At 51.7% G+C, this 20,413-nt stretch overlaps 1 protein-coding gene across 10 annotated transcripts in view; it reads right to left on the reverse strand.

The window, feature by feature from the left end:
• Positions 1-1,861: 1,861 nt before the first annotated feature.
• LRRC74A (leucine rich repeat containing 74A) overlaps positions 1,862-20,413 on the reverse strand; it is a 45,968-nt gene continuing 27,416 nt past the window's right edge. For 5 of the 10 annotated variants that reach the window (XM_047737396.1, XM_047737398.1, XM_047737394.1 and 2 more), the window contains 8 exons: positions 20,255-20,304; positions 19,799-19,880; positions 14,474-14,559; positions 13,824-14,018; positions 10,364-10,459; positions 7,759-7,905; positions 4,210-4,317; positions 3,184-3,753 (listed from right to left, as the gene is read on the reverse strand). In XM_047737396.1, coding sequence (XP_047593352.1) covers positions 3,562-3,753; positions 4,210-4,317; positions 7,759-7,905; positions 10,364-10,459; positions 13,824-14,018; positions 14,474-14,559; positions 19,799-19,880; positions 20,255-20,304 — 956 coding nt within the window. In that variant the 3' untranslated portion in view covers positions 3,184-3,561. The other 5 variants (XM_047737393.1, XM_047737391.1, XM_047737389.1 and 2 more) reach the window with 4 other exon arrangements.

Raw genomic sequence — 20,413 nt, forward strand, 5'->3', positions numbered from 1 at the left:
TCTCTGCCTACTTGTGATTTCTCTCTGTCAAATAAATAAATAAAATCTTAAAAAAAAAAAAAAAGAAATCTCAATTCACAAGGACAACATTGAGCCTTGGAGAGGTTTGCCCAAGTGTCAGGCTGCTGGACCCTACGGGGCTCAGATTTCAGGTGGGGGTCTTATGGGGGAATTATAGAAAGTGGGTGGCAAAGCCCGCAGGACAGTCTGTAAGATCTGGAAAAGACGTGCTCACCAGGACTTCTGGAGCTGACCTGACACCTAGTGGCCACTCGTGGGAATTACTCCCACTTTGGGACGGCTTCCTGGCAGTTACAAGGCTTGCAGGTTTTTTTGGCTTGGCAATCCTTCACCCACTTGGGGGTGGCAGTGTCAAGGGAAGGCCTGGAAGGTCGGGTGTGGTGGTAGGGGTGGATTTTAGCTTCCCTATATCTCCATAATTCTCCCAAAGCTACCCAAACAAAAAATAACATTTGATCAGAGGATTGCTGCCTTTTCATTTTTATGCAAGAGATGGATTAAAAGCATCTTGAGAAAACTTTGCTGTTTTACTGATCCGTGGCCCACAGTCCTCAAATTCTGATACTTTGTGGCTTCATCATCCTCAGGGTTCCACCAGACACCAGTAATTTTTGGATGCTCAGTATGGGCAGGAGACTTGATGGAGAAATTTATAGATTATAATAAACTTAAAAGACATAGCCTGACTTCAAAGGGATTCGATTTATTTGTGGAGTCAGAGCACAAGACATCGACATACCCTGAGGAGTATGGTAGATGTGAGCTTCAGCCCTCAAATCCCTTATTGCATTTATTTTCTTTCATTATCCTCATTTTGACTCTGAGCGCCCATGCCACCCAAGCAATGGAAATTCAACCGCAGGCTAACACGTCGATTAAGGAAGGGAAAGGGGAAAATGCACTGTGGGGAGGAGGCATAAATTATTTCGAATAACGATACTGCCCCATGGGCAGAGAGGCCTTGGCATCAGCTCGACCCCCGGTGACGCAAAGTGGAACCCGGGGTGGTAACTGGGTGCCTAGACTCCGGTCTGGCACTCCACTGGTGCTCAAAGCGTTGGTTCTTGGTTAACCCCCAATTTTCCCAGTTTCCCATCACCGGCCCAAAACAATCGCCACGTGAGTGCATTTGTTCGTTCCGTGGGTTTTGCTGAGCATCTACCAAGCGCCAGGCACTGTGTGGTGCTACAGAAATGCATGCTTTGGTCCCTGCCTTTGTTCATCCACTAAGATAACTGGCGAGGTTGATCAGAACCCTTTAAGGTACCCATCCCCCTACCTGTGCAGCTCAGGCTGGTCTTGACTATCCCTCCTTTTATGCTAAGCAGCTCTTTTCTCCCAAGCTTCCAAGGAATTTTAGAAAAGAAATGCAGAGTAATGGATTCCCCAGAACAGATTAGGAAGCCTTTAGTTCAGCTGTCCTACTTTTCAGATGGAAGCATAAGGCTCCAAGGTCGGGTGGCTAGGTAGCGCCAGGCCACGACCACATGCCAGGTCTCCCTGGGCTCTCTCCATGTGGCCCCTCAGCATTTTGCTTCCAGAGGTCCCCGATCTTGTTTCATGAGTATCTGTTCCCTCAACCGCTGCCTCCAGCATCTCAGAAATCCCTCTCCTGGACACAGTTTACGTTTACTATGATGACCACTGTTTTGCACTGGTCTCCCCTGCTCCCACTCCCCGCTTTTCTCTCGCTGCCTAGCAACAACCCCATCGCATTCCCAATTTGTTTTCACAGGTCCCACCAAGGCTGCTGAGGATGCGCCCCCTGCTGGTCACTCAGACGAGGTGGTGCTGCCCTCCCCCACCGCCCCCCCCCCCCCCCCCCCCCCCCCGCCCGCCCCCGGGGGAAGGGCACACCACCAGCAGCCCAGAGTCGTGGAGACCCAGGCAGACTTTATTGGCTCGCTCACGGCCTGGCCTTGATGTGTGTCTACGGGGATTTCAGACAGATCTCCGCCTCCTCCCTGCCACCGTCTGACTTGCCAGGACTTCTGGGTCGCCAGGACTTCTTTCCAGACCAGACTTGTTGCTATGGCTTCACTGTGTTCAGGAGACTGGTTTGAAAGGTGAGGGGATACACAGTGTCAGTGGAGGCTCGTGGTAGGCTGGCGGGAATGTCTAGGCAGACTCCGATCCACGAGAGACCATTTGTCCGCCCATCCCTCCTGGTGGCAGAGGGTTGAACTCAGGTAAGTCTCCGTGCTGGCCCGGGGAGGGGGCAATGAGCTGGTTCACGTTGTTGGCAAGGGTTTGGCAGTAGGTTGACATTCAGAACATGCACCCCCTTCGGCACAGGGATTGCGCGGGATCCGCTGCACCGAGCCCTTGTGAGAGAGACTGGGGCAAACGCCAGAGACGAAAGGATGCTGGTTACAGTCTTATTTGTGGTGGCAAAACAATGGAAATGCCTTAAAGGTCCATAAAATTGAGCTTCAAGGATGAGATGTCTGTGCTATGAACTAGCACATGGCATTTAAAAAGACGGAGAGGGGTCTAAATGTACAATCCTGGAAAGATTGCCAAGACAGACTGGGAGGCAAAGCAAGTTCAGAGGAACGTGATAACGTGGTTCGATTTACGAGAAATAAGAAACAGTGTGTGTGTGAGGGTACAGTAATATATAAGAAAACATATGTGTCCCCTGAGCCTGCCACATGCCAGGTAATGTTCTTAACATTTTACAGACGTTCATCCATTCACTCCTCAAAAACTCCAAAGCCGTGAGTACTATCATGAGCTTCATAGTACAGATGGAGAAACTGAAGCCCGAGGAGAATGGGTAACTTGCCCAGGAGTGGAGCTGGCCTGGGGACTCAGGTGGTCTGGCCCCGGAGCCCGTTTTAAACCACTATATCACCCGCACACACGCTGATCGGGGCACAGGATGGAGGTATCTGGGGAGGGCTTATGGGGCAGGGCCAGAGGGGATCCCTTGGCTAGAGCTCCCGAAGAACACTGTAAGACACGCAGCTATGGGGCCAGACGGGAGCCCAATTGGCAGGCCTCAACAAGGAGGTCCAGCACACAGGCCTGGCTTCAAAGGCCACAGCTGCCTCGTTCTGTGTGCGCACTGAGCTCCCGTGCTGCCCTTCTCCAAAGCTCAGTGTCCGTCACCGCGTGCAGGCGACGACAGCCGCTGTTGGGCGCTGTGAGAGGTAGGACACGTGAGCAGGTCCGGTGGCCCACAGAGTACAGGGCCCATGGAAAGGGCTCATGGACAGTGTCATTATCCTTATGACTGTTATCCCAGCCCCTTCCTGTTTCTTTAAGGGATGGAGACTATGTCACAAACCACCGAACCAAAACAGTTCCTGCCGGAGTGATCCTCCTCTTTGGGCTCCCAGGGGACCTGCAGACCCCTCCCAACACACCGGGGTCTAGCCATGCACTCCGGTGTGTCACCTCAACTGTGTCCCCAGAGTCTGGCCCTGCAGCCAGCAGTCCGTGGTTGAGGGGAAGCTGAGGCAGAGGGCAGACCGTGGGGCGGGTTTGGGAGCCCTGGAGAGCGCGGCCAGCTGCTTCCATGGAGGTGAGGTCGCCTCATGGAGTGCAGGGTGCACCCTGCTCAGCCCGGGCGCCTGCGGGGGGTGGGGGCAACAGGGCTTCCTGGGCAGAAGCGGGATCAGATGGCCCCCAGGCCCACACTGACCTGAAGTTCACCATGCCTGTCTTGTCACCCAGCTTCTTTATCAGCTCCCTGACTTGGTGCAGGTTTACGGGGACCTTGTCCTGCTGAAGGGGTGGATGGACCGTGCAAGGTCAGCAGCCCCCCGACACAGACAGAAAGACAGACATACACACAGACACACACACCCAGACAGACAGACATGCAGACACACAGACACATGGACAGACATAGAGATATGCACAGACACAGAAACACACACACACACGCACACACAGACCCACGCAGACGGATATTCACACATACAGATACACAGACATATAGACAGCACAGGCACACACAGACACACACAGAGACAGACACAGAGATACACACACACATGCAGACACACAGATATACACAGACATACACAAATATACACAGACACAGATAAACACAGACACATAAACACACAGAAACAGACACATATGCAGACACAGACACACACAGACACATGGACGGACAGACACACAGACACCACCCCCCACCACCCCCCTGGGCTATAGCCACAGGGGTCAGCACACCTGTATCATGGCCTTCCGGAAGTCCCCCACAGGCATCGTCATCATTCCTTTAGGGTTCAAGCTCTTGAAGAAGTCTAGGACTGTGATTTTGTGCTGGTCAGCGTAGCTCTGAGAGAAGCAGGAGACACCAGGAGCACACAATTGATTTTAGAACACCTACTCACCACCCACTGCCCCACCCACCGCCCCCTGCCAAAGGGCAGCCTGGCAAGCAGAGGGGAGGTATACGAAGGAGATGGGGGAGCCCAAGTCTCCTGTGTGTAGCGGTTGCCTAAGCCCAGGAGTCCCGCACAGGGTGAGGCGTGGCGAGCTGCCTGCCATGACGGCTCTGGGGGTTTGCTCGCTTTCCAGGAGCCCGCACTCCACGGAGCAGGATCTCCAGACAACTCCAAGGAGGGAAGGATTAGAGTCTCTGCTGTTTGTTCTGTCTGTCTGTGTATCTATCATTCATTTATCATCTATTACCTGTCTCTCCATCCATCCAACATCTTCCTACCGTCCATACTCTTTTACAGAACGCATTGTACTAATACACCGTGAACACCTCTTCTGTATCATTCAAACATTCTTTTGGGGTCCTTCTGAAGTATGTTTACGTTTCTCTTCCCCTCCCACTCTCGAGGGGCCTTTGAGGCCCAGCTGGACTGACAGACATTCCCGCAGATGGCGTGGTGGCTGGGGAACTCCTCAGGAACCAGTCCTCAGTCCCCTGCTCTTGCCTCCCCACACTAACCCCTCTGGGGTGCACTGCCTGTCCCCCTGGAGGGACCCTACTTCTGCATCCTGAGTGGCTCAGCTGCTCACAAGTCCATGCTGACACCCACTGGCACCACAAGCCAACACGTCCCAGGTGACTCTCAGGCAGCTCGACCCTCCCAGCGGTTGCCAGCCCTGTGGGGGACCCCACAGGTGAGCCGCCATGAATCCCGTCCCCTCCACACACGCAGCTCCATGAGGCAGACACTGCAGAGCTAAACATGGACATTCCCTAACCTCCCTTTCACCTAGGCGACTGAATGGGATGCATTTCACCAAGCAGCCAGGGGAGGCTTGTGTGAGAGGTCTGATTCAGAGGGAGCAGGCCGGAGGCAGCTGTGGGGCGGTCCTGATTCGGCAGCTGATTCCCCACTGGGCAGCCTCCCGTTCACAGCAGAAGCTGCCTCCACACTGGCAGCCCACGTGGGGGATTTGGGGAGCCATTTCTGGAACCTAAAGTAGGAGTCTGTTTCTTCAGCCCCCCTCCACCTTTCTGGGGTCGGTCTCTGGTAATATATCCCTCTTTGCTTAACCCAGCTAGAGTGGATTGTGGGGTCAACAACAAGAACTTGGACCAGCTCAAGAAGGGCCCGTGGCTCTGGTAGGTGCTATGGATACAACCCACCATCACTCCTGCCCTGGACAGGTTCAGAGAGGGGCTAGCACTCCTGACTAGGGAATCTGGAAGGGTCTCCCGAGGACATGAACTTGAGTAGAGACCTAGAGGAAGAGTAGGAACGAGTGAGACATAGAAGGCAGGAGGAAGGGTGTTCCAGGCGGAGGAACGTGCATGTGCACCGGCCTAGGGTTGAGCGAGAACTGGTGTAGATAAACAGGGAGAAATCCCGTGGGGCTCAACTGTGCAGAGCCAGTGGGGAGGGGCAGGCAGAGAGGGTGCGGCCAGAGAAGACTTTGCTTCCCCTGCCAATTTTTGTAGTCACCTGGGTTAGAACTTTTGGGGTTATCTTTGGTCTCTCCTATCACAATAAGCCTTCCTTCTCCGAACACACACATGCTCACACACACTCACACGCATGCACCGTGTACCCAAATATTCACCAAATCCTGGAGATGCCCCATAATGGGATCTGCCACATCAGTCCCTCCACTTCCACTGCCACTCTCAGGCAAGGCACCATTCTAGAAGCTGTTATCATACCTAGCATACGATCACAGTGTCCTCACTGGCGTTCCCACTCTCATCTTTACCCTCTTCGGTTCATTTCCTCTCCATTGCCTGAAAACTTATCCCTGAGTCCTGCTGAATTCACATCGCCCACTACTCAGCAACTATCGCTGGCTCCCTACGCCCTGTGGGATCAAACCCCAACACTGAGCCCCAGCCAGCCCCAGCCTCCCTGCGCAGCCTTGACTGCCAGGCTTTGCAGGAGCCTGGAACCGCATGGTTCTTCTGCTGGAGCTGCGTGGTCCTGCCCATCCCCCAAGCACATGGTGTGTACCACCCCCAGCTCCTTTGCTGGTGGGAATCCTATTCCCAGAACTTCCTCCCTGTCGCTGTCACTCACCTGAATCCTTTCTGCTCTTCAAGGCCCTTCCCCAAGACGTGTCCTTTTCTGTTTGCCTAACCCCACAGTGGCCTCTGCTCTGGACTTGAATGAAATTTGCTGCCTTTGGCACTCATTTATTATTTATCATATACCTGTGAAAAGTTACTGCATCTGTCCCATCCTCCCAACCAGACTGTTGGCCCCCATCCCACCCCGAGGGGAAGGACTCTGTTTTCCATCGCACATCAGATTTGGGCTCTAATCTGGAATTCTTATGAGATTCCTAAAGATTTCTATGCTGTTTTAAACACAGGGTGGGGCCCCCACTTCGCATCTCAGAACTCCGTTCCTGTGGTTTTCCCTTGGTTCCATCTGATGTCATCTGACTCATGAAGATACTTGATACCCCCTTGCCTTCTAGAACTTTCCACACAACAATATTTTGCACACAGAGCTTTTCAATTTAGTCCTAGAGGCTAAGGCACAGAGCAGACCAACCAAGGAGCAGGAAGCTTCCCCAGCAGCACGCAGCCCACAGGACCCACATCGGCCCCATCGGCTACCCCCAGATAGCAGCCAGTGTGCACCCAGCAGGGGCCTGTCCAGCGAGAGCCCGGAATGGGAACACCAGCCAGCGCTGGACGCTCCTCTGTGAGGTGATCAGACGCGACGAGTGTCCTTGCAGCTCTAAAACTGATTTCTCATTTCCATGGGTTCCATCTGCCTCCTGTGATCTGAGACTTGAGCTAGGAGCAGGTAGCCACAAGATAGAAAGGATCTGAGAGTCTCTCCTTAGCCAGAGCCATCCAATAGCTGTCCTCACCACGGCGGGGGTGGGGGGCCCGGGGACCATCTTGGCCATCCTTACCAGTCATTGGCAAGAGCTTGCCTTTGCTGGGTGCTTATTATTGGCCAGGCATGGCTCTAAGCCCTTCATGTGTGTTTAACAGAATTGGCTCTCCATAGCCCTCCTGGGGTGAGTCATGTTGTTCTACCCGTTTTCCACGTGAAGATACTGGGGCTCAGAGAGCACAGTGACTTGCCTTGGTTGGAGGAGCCTGGCTGGTAGAAACCATCCTGTTCCAATACCGGCCCTCCCCTCCCCCACAGCCAGGTCCCAGATGGCCCCTTCCTTGGGGAGCCGGGAAGCACTGCTGGGGGAACCAATATCCACAAGGAACATTCCACGTCTGAGACGTTCCTTGTCAGAGAGGACTGTGCAGACGCTTTGCGGGAGGGGAGCCTCTGGGTCCTTGGGGTCTCAGGGAGGAAGGCAAGGGCTCACCTGGATCAGTTTCATGGGGTTCGTCCACTGGAGGAGCGCTTTCTTGGCAGAGAAGCCTTGCACGGACTTGTACATCACATCCAGCTGGGGGTGGATGGCACACACCCCGTCCAATATTTTTAGGAACTGCTCAGACACCAGCACGTTCTGAGGCGGGAAGAGAGGGGACCCAACATGAGGAAGCCATCCACTGTACCATCTCCACGCCCCAGGCCCCCCCCCCCCCACCTCTCCTCCCCCTCAGACCAGCAGGCGCATCCAAGCCAAAAGCAGAGGTTTTAGTTTGGGGATTTTTTTTTTTTTGGGGGGGGGGTCTTTTCCAGCTTGTTCTGCAGTGCTGCTCCTAGCCTGGAGTCCTTCGTCGTTCTCAGAGCTTGTGATTTGACTTGTAAGGTTCGCATGTGATTTTGATCGGCTCTTCTGGCTGAGGGCTGCAAGCCTGCCCCACACTGTCTGCTCGGCTCTTGGAGGGCGAGCCTCAGTGTCTGCGTGTGACAGATGACACTCAGCTATGGGGTAGGAGACGGCGCCCGAGACAAAAGCCCTGAAATGTCCGTTTCTACACCATATTGGACTTTGGAGCAGGTGCCCCGGAAGAGGATTCCTCATCCCAACCACCCTGTCCTGGCTCAAAACCCACTGGGAACTCCCCTTTTGGAAGTGCCCTCAGAGCGGGGTGATAGGCCATGGGAGAAGACGTGTTCTGTGAAGCAGTGTTTGTCCCAAGCGAGCCTCCCCTGGTTGGGTGAGCCCGTCTCATTCCTCAGATGTGGTTCTGAGGAATTATTTGCCACTTCAGATAATTAAACCCATGCTTAAGGGCTGAAGGCTTACCTCATCCCAGTTTGTAGATATTCTAGAGAAAGTTCATCTACAATGAAGGGGTTCCAACACTGTTTAGAGTTACATCAGGAGAGATGATAAAAGGGAGGGAAAAGTCTAATTCAGACCTGTCAGTGCTGAAAGGCTTGTAAGGGGGCAGGGTGATCCCAGCTCGTGGCGTCGTGTGCCGTCTGGGGTTAGCCAAATAGCACCGCTTCTAAACGTTCCCTCAGATGGCAAGACAGTGCCTGAGGGCATGCCTTCCAGCCTGCACTGGGGCAGGCTTGGGGGGAGAGCAAATGCCCCAGAGGCAGGGTGGAGTGGGGGCTAAGGCAGCATGGGCGGTGCAAGGCCAGAGCTGTTGGGTGACAGTGGGCAGAGGCTCCCGAGGAGACAGACTGTGAGCAAAGGTGGACCCCAGGGAAGGGAGCATGGGGAAGGGAACAAAGGGAAAAGAAAAGCAGGGGTGTTTTTCCAGGGTTTTATAATCTGTGGTGAACCTAAGTCCAAATTTCACTTATTACTCAGTTCCAAGGAGCCTGGGCTTAAATACTCAAAATCTTGGCAAAACATCATATATGTGTGACGTTAAAATAATGCAACATGACTTTAACACCATCTCTTGATAGAACTCTAGAGTAAGAGGCAGAAACCCTGGGTTTACCCTTTGTTGAGTTTCTTGCTTGCCTATGTGGTCCTGGGCAAGTGACCTAACTTCTCTGTTTCACTTTCCTTATATATAAAAGGATGAGGAAAAGTTCTTGTTATGGGTTGAACGGTATTCCCACCAACGAGATACTGAAGTCCTAATCCCCTATACCTGGGAAGGTGATCTTATTTGGAAATAGGGTCTTTTTAGAGGATGGAGTCAAGATGAGGTCATTGGAGTGGGCCCTAATCCACTGTGACTGGTGTCCTTCTAAAAAGGACATTTGGTTACAGAGACAGACATGCACATGGGGAGAGTGCCGTCTGAAGCTGAAGGCAGAGATCAGGGTGATGCTCTTACAAGCCAAGGAACATCCACAATTGCCAGCAAACGGCCAGAAGCTGGGAGACGCATCACACCCTCTTCCTCACAGTCCTCTGCAGGAGCCAATCCTGCCAACACCTGGATCCTGGGCCTTGGTTTACGGAACTGTGAGATAATACATTTCTATTGTGTGAGCCCCCGGACGGCAATACTGTGTTTAAGGTCGCTCTGGAACATGAGTCCACTCCACTCACCTCCCAGAGTGTGGTCCGATGAGCTGGGGCATAGAAGCTCACTTGGGGGCCGGGGGGACCGGTGTAAAGAGGAGGACCAGCCACCACCTGTCTCATGATCCAGGCAAGAACACCTGGCCCAGTGTCGTCTCCTCTTCGGGCTTCCCTCCTCTATCGGGGGTTAACCCTTACCTTCTACTCTCAGGGGGCCCATGTCATGAGATACAAATACAGATTATGTGTGTGTTACTACACAGATTCTAAAAGTTCTGCGATTCTGGAACCATTCTGGACCCAGGGCTGTCCACAAGCAGGGCTGGCGGTGAACAAAGGCTATTCTGGGGATCCCTTCTCGGTCTCGGCTCTTTCTGCTCCCAGACCCACCCGGGCTCCGGTCTGGGACGTCACACCGTGAAGTTACTGACGCAGTGGCTACTCCTGCTAAAAGGACCCCGAGAGAGGGCCAAGTTGTACCCCAAAAGGAGTGACCTTGTCATGGAGCACTTGTGGGAGGGATAGAGCTCTTGGTGCCCCTGATGTGTGCCCTGGTGCTAGCAAACGCCGTCTGATCACTCACAGAAATGTCGATCTCTTCCATCTTGGATTTGGGGTTCCTCTTGATGGACAGGATAAGTGAAACAGCCCCATCCATACTCATAGGGTTCAGGAAAAGCTGTGGGAAGAGGGATGAGAGACGCGGGGGATAAGGTGGGGACAGGAGAGGCTGGCTCAGAGCATGGCTTCTGTTACTTCCCATCAAATTGTCATCTCTGTCTTCCACCCAGACTTCTCTGTAAGCACCTGTCTCCCTGTCTGTTTGTCCAGGCATCCATCTGCTTGTCCATCTCACTGTTCATTCATCCATCTATCTGTTCGTCCGTCCATCCAGCCAGCAAACCTACCATGTGCCAGTTGCTGGGAAACGTGCTAAGGGACGCACAGGCAGACAGGACAGGTCTCTGCCCTTCTACAGCTTACAGTCTAGAGGGGGCCGCAGGCAAACGCATGAATGGCATCAGGAGTGCAGTGAGGGCAGTGACAGAGGCACACCCTGGTACCGCGGAAGCCAGGAAAGGGGCATCCAACACCAGGGAGGGGACACTTGAGGTAAGTGTTGCAGAACTAATGGGGATTCTTCTGGTCTGGAAGAAGTGGGGGCAGGACCTGAAGAGGGAATGAGATGCACCAAAGTAGACAAGGGTAGGCAAGTGCAAAGGTGCAGAGGTGTTTGGGCAATGGCAAACATCTCTTGAGCAGGAGCCGGAAGAATGAGGCCACAGAGCTTCACAGGGACCATGAAGGCCTAGCTGAACACGTAGGGCATGATCCCAAGGCAGCTGAGAGCCATAAGCTTGGTGTAGTGGTTAACAGCAAGGAACACAGAGCCCAGTGGCTCTGCTTCCTAGTTTGCTGGCCTTGGATTAATTCCCTGACTGCTGGTTACCTATTGCTTCGGGCCACTCTGAGGTTCCAATAAATCAATTCAAGCAAAGCATTCAAAAGAATGCTTTGTACCCACTAAGCAGCAAATGAATGTTAGTTATTATTATTGAAGGCTTTCTGCCAGGTGGTGTCTTCATGAGGCAGCCAGAACTTTCCCTGAGCACCTACTCTGTGTCCGGCATTTCCCCGGCTCCGACGGACTCGAGAGAGAAAACACAGACTTCGTAAAGCTTAACTTCTAGAAGCCTTTGGTTGACTCACTTCCCTGGGGAAATCCTTATTTTTCCAAGAGTAGGGAAAGGAGGGCCGTGCTCGACGTGGAGAACAGGAGATCATTCCAGGCGCAAGATTCATGTGGCTCTCACCTACGCCCCAGCTGAGAGGTAGGTTGTAAGTTGTGTTTAAAACTTTTTCCTTTCATTTTAAAACATTAAGCGAATTTTACATATATTTAAACACATGACAATATGTTTAAACGTTTAAACAGTGACCCATGGTCATTATATAAGAAATTCAAAGAGAGGTAGAAAAAATGTTAAAATCACCAGTGCCCACCAAGTAGAGAAAACCCCCGTTGCCATGTTGCTGAGGCAACGTTTCAATCTTTTACGATTCGGGTGCTCTGAACTTGGCTTCATGGTTCCACAGAGGCTGAGTCCCAGGCAGGCTGCATTGGTCAGTCTCTCTTCTCTGAGTTACTCTTCCTCTGGCTCGGGCCGGACTTACTTCACTGCCAGCTCTCGAGGTCCCCAGCTGGTGCTCCCTGCTCCCTCCACTGCTGGGAAGCGGGCTTCCTCTTTGCAGTGCTGAGGTGCTTGTCCTCTGAGATGACAGTTCACTGTCACTGACGTCTAACTCCTGTCCTTCTCCACCAGCACCCCCACATCTGTGGCCCCCCGAATCACCTCCCTTCCCATCTTGAGGAATTTGGGGTTGTAGCCGGAAGCCAGGCGAGGCTGACTTCTTTGCGTCTCTTGATCTGCAGGGCCTGAGCCGGTCACGTAGGCTCGGCTTTCCCATCTGACAGGTGGTGCGCATGGAGCCCATGCTGGAGGGCCGCGTGGGGGGCAAGAAACCAGCCCCCTAATAGGCACCTGCCTCATGGCAGGAGCCCCAGAAAGGGAAACTGGTAATGGAAGGCCTCCTTTGTCATCTGTTTTCTAACCGCCCAGGAGCTTCTTTTTTTTTTTTCAAGATTTTATTTATTTATTTGACAGAGAGATCCCAAGTAGGCAGAGAGGCAGGCAGAGAGAGAGAGGGGAAGCAGACTCCCCGCCGAGCAGAGAGCCTGATGCGGGACTCGATCCCAGGACCCTGAGATCATGACCTGAGCCGAAGGCAGAGGCTTAACCCACTGAGCCACCCAGGCGCCCCGCCCAGGAGCCTCTATGTTAGATATTAGCATCTATAAGCCAATCTATGTATTTATTTATTTTTAAAGATTTTATGTATTTATTTGACAGAGAGAGAGAGAGAGAGAGAGTGCATACAAGCTGGGGGTGGGGGCAACCAGCAGAGGCAGGCATCCCTATAAGCCAATCAATTTACAATGAAAGATGTAGGGGCACCTGGGTGGCTCAGTTGTTAACCATCTGCCTTCGGCTCAGGTCATGATCTCAGGGTCCTGGGATCGAGCCCCACATCAGGCTCCCTGCTCAGCGGGAAGACTGCTTCTCCCTCCCCCACTGCCCTGCTTGCGTTTCCTCTCTCCCTGTTTCTCTCTGTCAAATCAATACATAAAATCTTTTTAAAAATAAAATGAAAGATGCTTTCATTCTTTCATTAATGGACATTCCTTGGGCATCTATTATGTGTCCATAGGTACAAGGGGTAAAATAATGGGCAGAAGAAAACAGCGTCTTTGGTCTGGTGCAGCTCTCACACCAGTGGGGGTGACCAGACAGTCAGCAAGTCACTGAAATGAGAGTCTAGGGAGGAACCTGGCAAGTTCTGCATGAAGGGGTGAGCTGAGATCTGAGGGTCCATGGGGACGGCAGCCGGAGCAGGGTGCTGAGCTGGGGCAGTGACTCAGGTAGGGGCAGGGAACAGTGCGGGAGAGCATTACAGGGGAGGTTGAGCCAAGGCCGTCGGGAGAGCCGGGCCCTGGGATGGGGGAGATGAAAGCAGCTCCTGAGGCCATGGTTGGACAGCAAGGGAGAGCACGGGGTAAACTGAGTCCGGAGAAGCACGCCGGGAGGAGAGAACCGGCTCTGAACCATAGGAAGCCAGGCGGGGATCTAAGCCGAAGGGGACTAGATGTGGGTCGGGGTGGAAGTCAGACTTATGCTCAAAACGCACACTCTGGCTTCAGGGTGGAGCGAAGTCCCAGGTGGGAGGAAGGAAGACGGGTTGGGAGATGAGCCCATGCGCCAGGTGACAGCAGAGGGTGACATTAGAGTTGTGAAGCCCAAGGTGAATTTTCCCAATAATTCTCCCAGCAACATGCAACCCCATCACCCTGCCGCCCCCGCCCAACATACAAAGACACACACACACACACAGACGGATGCACGCACACACACCTGAATGCGTGTGCACACACACACGGACACACACATAAAACGCCCTGCTCCCAGCTTAAGTAAAGACTTCACCTTCAGAACTTTGAGGCTCTCATTGACCTCCAGCCCTTTGCTGATTTTGGAGACTCCGTCGTTGGTGATGTCATTGCAGCTGATGTCTAGGTAGACCAGGGAGTTGTTGAGTCTGAGGACCTCCCCCAGGGCCGTAGCCCCCTCGTTCCCAAAGCCGTTCATAGAGAGATCCAGTTTCTGCAGGGTCGTATTAACCTCCAGGGAGGGGAGAGAACAGCGCCAGCAGCAAGGCTGCGGGTGACTCCACCAGCCACCAGGCCCTGGTTTCTCTCCCCTGCTGCTGTCCAGTTTGGGTGCCCCGTGGTCTCCAGGAGGGAGAGCTCCACCAGAATTTTCCAGATCCCTTCCGGTGGAGGGAGTCAGGACCTGGTCATTCCCTACCCTCTAATGAAACTGCCCTCTTGATGTATTCCCAAAGATGCCACCGAGACCCCAGCAAGGTGCATTTGCCAAAGTAGGATTTATACTAAGGAATAAAGCACATCCAGGAATTGTGGGAGGGACACTAACAACGGGAAAGCATTGGATGAGAGCTCAACCATGGGGTGTGCTCATCCACGGGGTCATGAGGAAGAGGTTTGAGATGGCGGGATGGGAGGCCCTGGACGTCCTCACTGGCCTCAACACACCACTGCCAGGGAGCGCCTTACCCGGAGACCATTGCACAAGGCCACAGCTCCCCGTACGTGGAAGTGATTCCAGCTCAGATCCAGTGACTGGAGCCCTATATTGAGGGCTGGGGGAGGGAGGGAGTCATCTTAGTGTTCCCCAAATCCCAGGGAACCCATTCTCAGAGTTGACAGATGTCCATGACATCGGGGAATAAGGACTACTCAACGGTCATGCGAAGTAAGACACTGGGACAATAATGTTTGAGTTATTCACCGAAAGACAAAATTGTCAGAGGACTCCCGAAGCCGGCAACAAGGCGGTCAAACAATCCCACTCGTACACTGCAGGCGGCAAGCAGATGGCTACAATCTATTGGCAAATGTGATCTGGTCACAGATATTTGGCTCTTCGACTGTGTGTGTCCCATCATGCAAGCAATGTCACCTGTGAGACCCTTCCTAAGGAGACGGTGCAGGATGTGAGGCGAGTCCCATGCTTGCAGGTGTTTAACCGTGGCCTCACTTAGAAAAGTAACATTCGTGACTCACAGGGGAAGGGTCAAGTACATAACAAACATCCATCTGGCGGGATGTAATGCAGCCCATTCAACTAATTGAGATGGTTGGAACCCAAGGGTTGTAGTTACACAGGGAGGCGGTGATGGCCTATTGCATCACGTGATGTGTTTTTCTTGGAGAACTACGGAGCAGAGGAGGCTCCGGAAAGCTTTAGGGACACCATCAGTTCTAAGTGGTGAGGCACCAGGCTTATCTAGAAGCTGGTTTGCATAGAAGTTGTACTTTTTTTTAACTTAAAAATATTTTGGGGGCGCCTGGGTGGCACAATCTATTAAGCGTCTGACTCTTGGTTTCAGCTCAGGTCATGATCTCAGGGTCGTGAGTTCGAGACCTGCTTTGGGCTCTGCATTCAGCAGGGGAGTCTGCTTGGGACTCTCTCCCTCTCCCTCTGCCCTTCGCCAGCTCTTTCTCTCTCTAAAATCAATCAATAAATCTTTAAAAAAATATTTTTGCTTACGTGCTACCTAGGGTTGGGAAAACATCCTCTTGAAACTCGTGATCATGGTTATTTGTACTGGGGGAGGGCGGCTATGCTGAGGACACCGTTGAAAAGGGGCTGAAGAACCCTTGAAACTTGGCTGGGCCGGAGGGAGGGCCTTCACCCTCAGACCCAGGAAAATGTCCTACTCGATGTTCTTTTCCATGGTCAGGGCGCTGTGTACTGATTGTCTCTTGGGTCAACCCCCAGGACGGACTTTGAGTAAAATACCCAATACCTTACACCGTTTTGAGAACAAACTTCCCCCCTTCATTCTCTTCTTATCCCTACTCCCTCTTCTCTGCCAGTTCCCTCCCTTACTGTGCCTCGTACACCTGCATCTCTTCGATGACCACACAATTTAAATGTGACTTCTGTTCTCACTCCTGACGAGCTGTGTGACCTTGAGTGGGCTCCTTATTCTTCCCTTACTTCTGTTTTCTTAGCTGTGAAATTGGAGGTAGTAACCCATACAAGGTTTTGGGGGAAAACCGATGTAAAACGTCTAGCAGGACGTCTATCCCATGACAATCACTGAATCACTGGCAGCCTTAATAATAATATTTTTTAAAAAGCTCATATACAACAGGAGTCTGTCTCACTTTCAAGTTGTTTTAAAATTTAGGGTTATTTGTTTATTTATTGTTTAAAAATATTTTATTTATTTATTTGAGAGAGAGAGCGTGCACACAAGCAGGGGGGAGGGGCAGAGGGAGAGGGAGAAGCAGGCTCCCTCCTGAGCAGAGAGTCCTATGCGAGACTCGGTCCTGGGATGCCGAGATCATGACCTGAGGTGAAGGCAGGCACTTAACCAACTGAGACACCCAGGCACCCCAAATTTATAGTTTTTTAAAAACAATTTTAAGTTATCTCTATACCCAACATGGGGCTCAAACCCATAACCCCAAGATCAAGAATTACAGGCTCTACCAACTGAACCAGCCAGGTGCCCCTAAAATTTAGTTTTAACGTATTTGAACATCATGTTTCAGCTGGACTCAAACTGCCCCACAAGGCTGGTGCACTATGCTCCTCCCCTCTGACCTATCGGCCTGGACCCTTCTTTTGGGGAAGATGTCGTTCACACCTCACTGAGCAGGTGGCAGCAGTGACATGGGAGAGTTCTACCTTCCTCCACTCCCTACCCCTTCTATCCGCCCCCCACATCTGTCACCTCGAGCACACACTTTCTGGGTCCTCCCTCTCTCAACACATTTCTCAGAGGCTATCCCTACCCCTTTGTTCTTCACTCCATGGCTGCCAGCATTTTCTTTCTTTCTTTTCTGATTTAAATTCAGTTAATTAACTTACAGTGAATTATTAGTTTCGAGGTAGAGGTCAGTGAATCATCAGTTGTATGTAACACCCAGTGCTCACGACATCACGTCCCCTCCTTCATGCCCATCACCCGGTTACCCATCCCTCCACCTCTCGCCCCTCCAGCAACCCACAGTTTGCTTCCTATGATTAAGAGTCTCTTATGGTTTGTCTCCCTCTCTGATTTCATCTGGTTTTATTTTTGTCTCGCTTCCCCAAAGCTCCTCTGTCGGCCTTCTCAAGGACTCTGTTCTGCAACTACCTCCTCTTCCTTTCTCACGACCCATATCTTCTTCTTTCCTTCCTATGAGTATTTTCCAACATTACGAGCCTTCCTGCCTCCATGTCCATCTTTCTGCCCCAGCCTCGTTTCCGAGAAGCTCCTGGAAGTGCCCACATTGCCATTTCACTTCTTTGCAGCCCATTTTCAGTTCTGCCTTCTCTAGTCAGATCCTCACACTCACATCCTTCACTAACACAGCTCTCATCAAGGTCGCCAATTACCTTCATGCTGCCGGGTCCTGTAGTCACTTTTCTGACCTCATCTTATTTGATGTCTACACAGCACTTGACCCACCTGAGACCACTTTCTCCTTCCTGAAAGCAACCCTTACTTGGCTTGTTGATACCTCACTTCCCCCTACTTAGCTGACCACTCCTGCTCAGGCTCCTCCTCCCCCTCTGGGACACGTGAAGGTGTCAGACTGGTCCAATGGCCATCATCTTAACTCCATCCACACTCCTTGCCTCGATGATCTCATCTTGCCCCATGGTTTTGAATACATTGCAATGCCTCTAACTCCCAGGTCCAGATCTCCAGTCCTGACCTGTTCACCAAGTTCTAAACCCATGTAGCAAACTACATGTCTCACTGCAGATGACAGACATGGCAAACATCACATGACCAAAACGGAAGTCTTGGCTCCTGACTCCTATCCCTCCATAATATTTACTCCCTGAGTTTCCCCTTCTAAGTAAATGGCACCACCATCCAACCAGTTCCTGAAACAAAATAACCAGGCATGTATCTTTCTCACTCCCTTTCCTTCATTCTCCACATCTGCAAGTGTTTTTGGCTTTACTTCCAAAGTCCATTCTGGATCCTTCCACTCCCCTCTGTTACTACCTTTTCTCTCAGCTCCAGCTATGGTCCCCTCTTGCCTGGACTGCAGTATTAGTCTCCTAACTGACCTTTCTTACATTTTTTCTTTTTAATTAAAGTGCAATTAGCATACAGTGTTATGTTAGTTTCAGGTGTATGACGTATCGATCCAACCATTCTATATATTACCTAGCGCTCACTATGGCAAGTGTCACCATAGTGACACCATAGTGACAACACCATTAAGATACTATTGACAATGTTCTCTATGCTATACTTTTCATCTCCATCACTTGTTTTATAACTGGCCATTTGTACCTCTCAATTCCCTCCACCCAGCTCACCCGTGCCCCCCACCCCCATCCCAGCAGCCACCAGTTTGTTCTCTGTATTTAAGAGTCTGGTTGTCGGGGCGCCTGGTGGCTCAGTAGGTTAAAGCCTCTGCCTTCAGCTCAGGTCGTGATCCCGGAGTCCTGGGATCAAGCCCCGCATCGGGCTCTCTGCTCAGCGGGGAGCCTGCTTCCTCCTCTCTCTCTCTGCCTGCCTCTCTGCCTACTTGTGATCTCTGTCCATCAAATAAATAAATAAAATCTTAAAAAAAAAAAAGAGTCTGGCTGTCCTCAGCTGTGTTCTTCATAAAACTGCATAAACTTCACAAAACAGTTCCTCTAAACTGCGAAGCCGGCCGTGTCACTCCCCGATGCTAACAACCTGCGCCGACTTCCATCACATGGGGAATGTGATGATGAACACGACTTCATGGATGTCTTAGCCCACCAAGCCCCGGCTGAGCAATGGCAGGCCACCGCGCTGACCTCCTCCTTCCATTCGCTTCCCCTGCCCGCTCTCCTCCCCTCTCCCCTGCCTGCTCTGCCGCAGTCCCACCGCCCCCCTTCCTCAGACTTGCCAGGCTCTGCTCCTTCCGCCTGGCATGCTGAGCTTCCAGAACCTGGTTCTTCTTTGATAGTCAGGTTTCAACAAAAAGCCACCTTCCCTGTGGGGCTTTTTCTCGCCACCCCACCTAGAGTAGCATCTCTCCCGCCAACGGTGATGCCGTTTTCCACTCATTTCCCCTAGGAATGAACATTTAGTTTCTTTCTTTTTTTTCTTATAACAAATCTGCAGTGAGCCTCCTCAGACATCTCTATGTACGCGTGGGAGCGTCGCTGAGACATGCACCGGTGAACTGTTGTATCATGGAATATATACATTTTCTATTTTACTAGATACTGTCAAACTGCTCCCCCAAACTGGCAGCTTCAGAGAGTTCTTATTTCTCCCCTGGATTCAATGCACTAGGTATTCTCTAACTTGAAATTTCTGCAGCTTTGGTAGAGGACAAGGGGGATCTTTTCATTGTTTTATTTTGCATTTCTCTAATTGCTAGAGAGTTTAGGCATTTGGCTTTTTGTAGGATCATTGTTCTACTGGGAGTGTTCATCATTGTCCAAGGATCTGTAGGATCTTTTATCAATATTCTGAACACAAATCTTGTATATGATAGGATGCTGCAAGTGTGTGCTCTCTGTTGCTTGTCTTTTCACATTGTCCCATAACATCTTTTATCAGAGGCAAGTTTTAAACTTATCGTTGTCAAACAAATGAATCATTTTGGTTACAGTTTTTACCTGCTGTGCCTATTTAATCACCCTTAGCCTCCCTGAGTTTAGCAAGTTATTCCTTCGTATGTTTTTCTGATCTTTGTAAAGTGTTATTACCCACATTCAGATGTCGGCTCCACTTAAAATGTCTGGGGTGTGGCTTCCATCACTTTATGGTTTGAACATTCAATAACCATAAAAAACAGGGGGATGCAGCCCTGACAGGTGACCAACCTTCTGCCAAGTGCCTCTCCTTTGCTGGACCCTTCCCTCGGTGGGGGACTCACCCAGCATCTGGCCCACGTACTCTCCTCCCTTATCAGAGAACTGGTTGTGGCTGAGATCCAGTGTCTTGATTTGGTAATTGGCCTGGAGAAAGAAACCGTGTAGAGAGGTGATTTTTGTCTTCTCTATGGCTGCAAATACCTCTTTCATCTCAGGGCCGTGTGATGGAGGGCTCCCACACACCAAAAATTGAGTGGACCAGAGCATTTAGACGGAAGATATTCTCTTGCGCATTTTCTGTAACAGTTGATTACCCCTGGGAGGGTTTCGTCCCCTCCAAACAGCCCTGCTGCTGCCGTGGCTGTTGTCAGGCTCGGCAGAGTCCAGATCCTCACCAGCTCCCTAGACTTTTGGGTGGAACTCACTCTTCTCTGCCCAGAGCCACCCGCCAGGCCCCCCACATGGCCCAGGGCCATGGCCCAGAGGGCTCTCAGTGGCACCCGCCCCTCACTTCTTACCGACAAGGCTTGGCACAACAGTTCTGCGGATTTGTCCCTGAAGTTATTTCCTGCAGTGAAGGTGAGGGGAGGGGGGGCGTTTGCAAGGCTGTCCAGACTAGGGCTCCCTTGCCCTCCCGAGTCCTGGCCCTGCCAGGCTCTTCCTTTTGGAACAATCAG

The sequence above is a fragment of the Lutra lutra genome, chromosome 7 (assembly GCF_902655055.1).
Source record: "Lutra lutra chromosome 7, mLutLut1.2, whole genome shotgun sequence".
Classification (NCBI taxonomy): domain Eukaryota; kingdom Metazoa; phylum Chordata; class Mammalia; order Carnivora; family Mustelidae; genus Lutra; species Lutra lutra.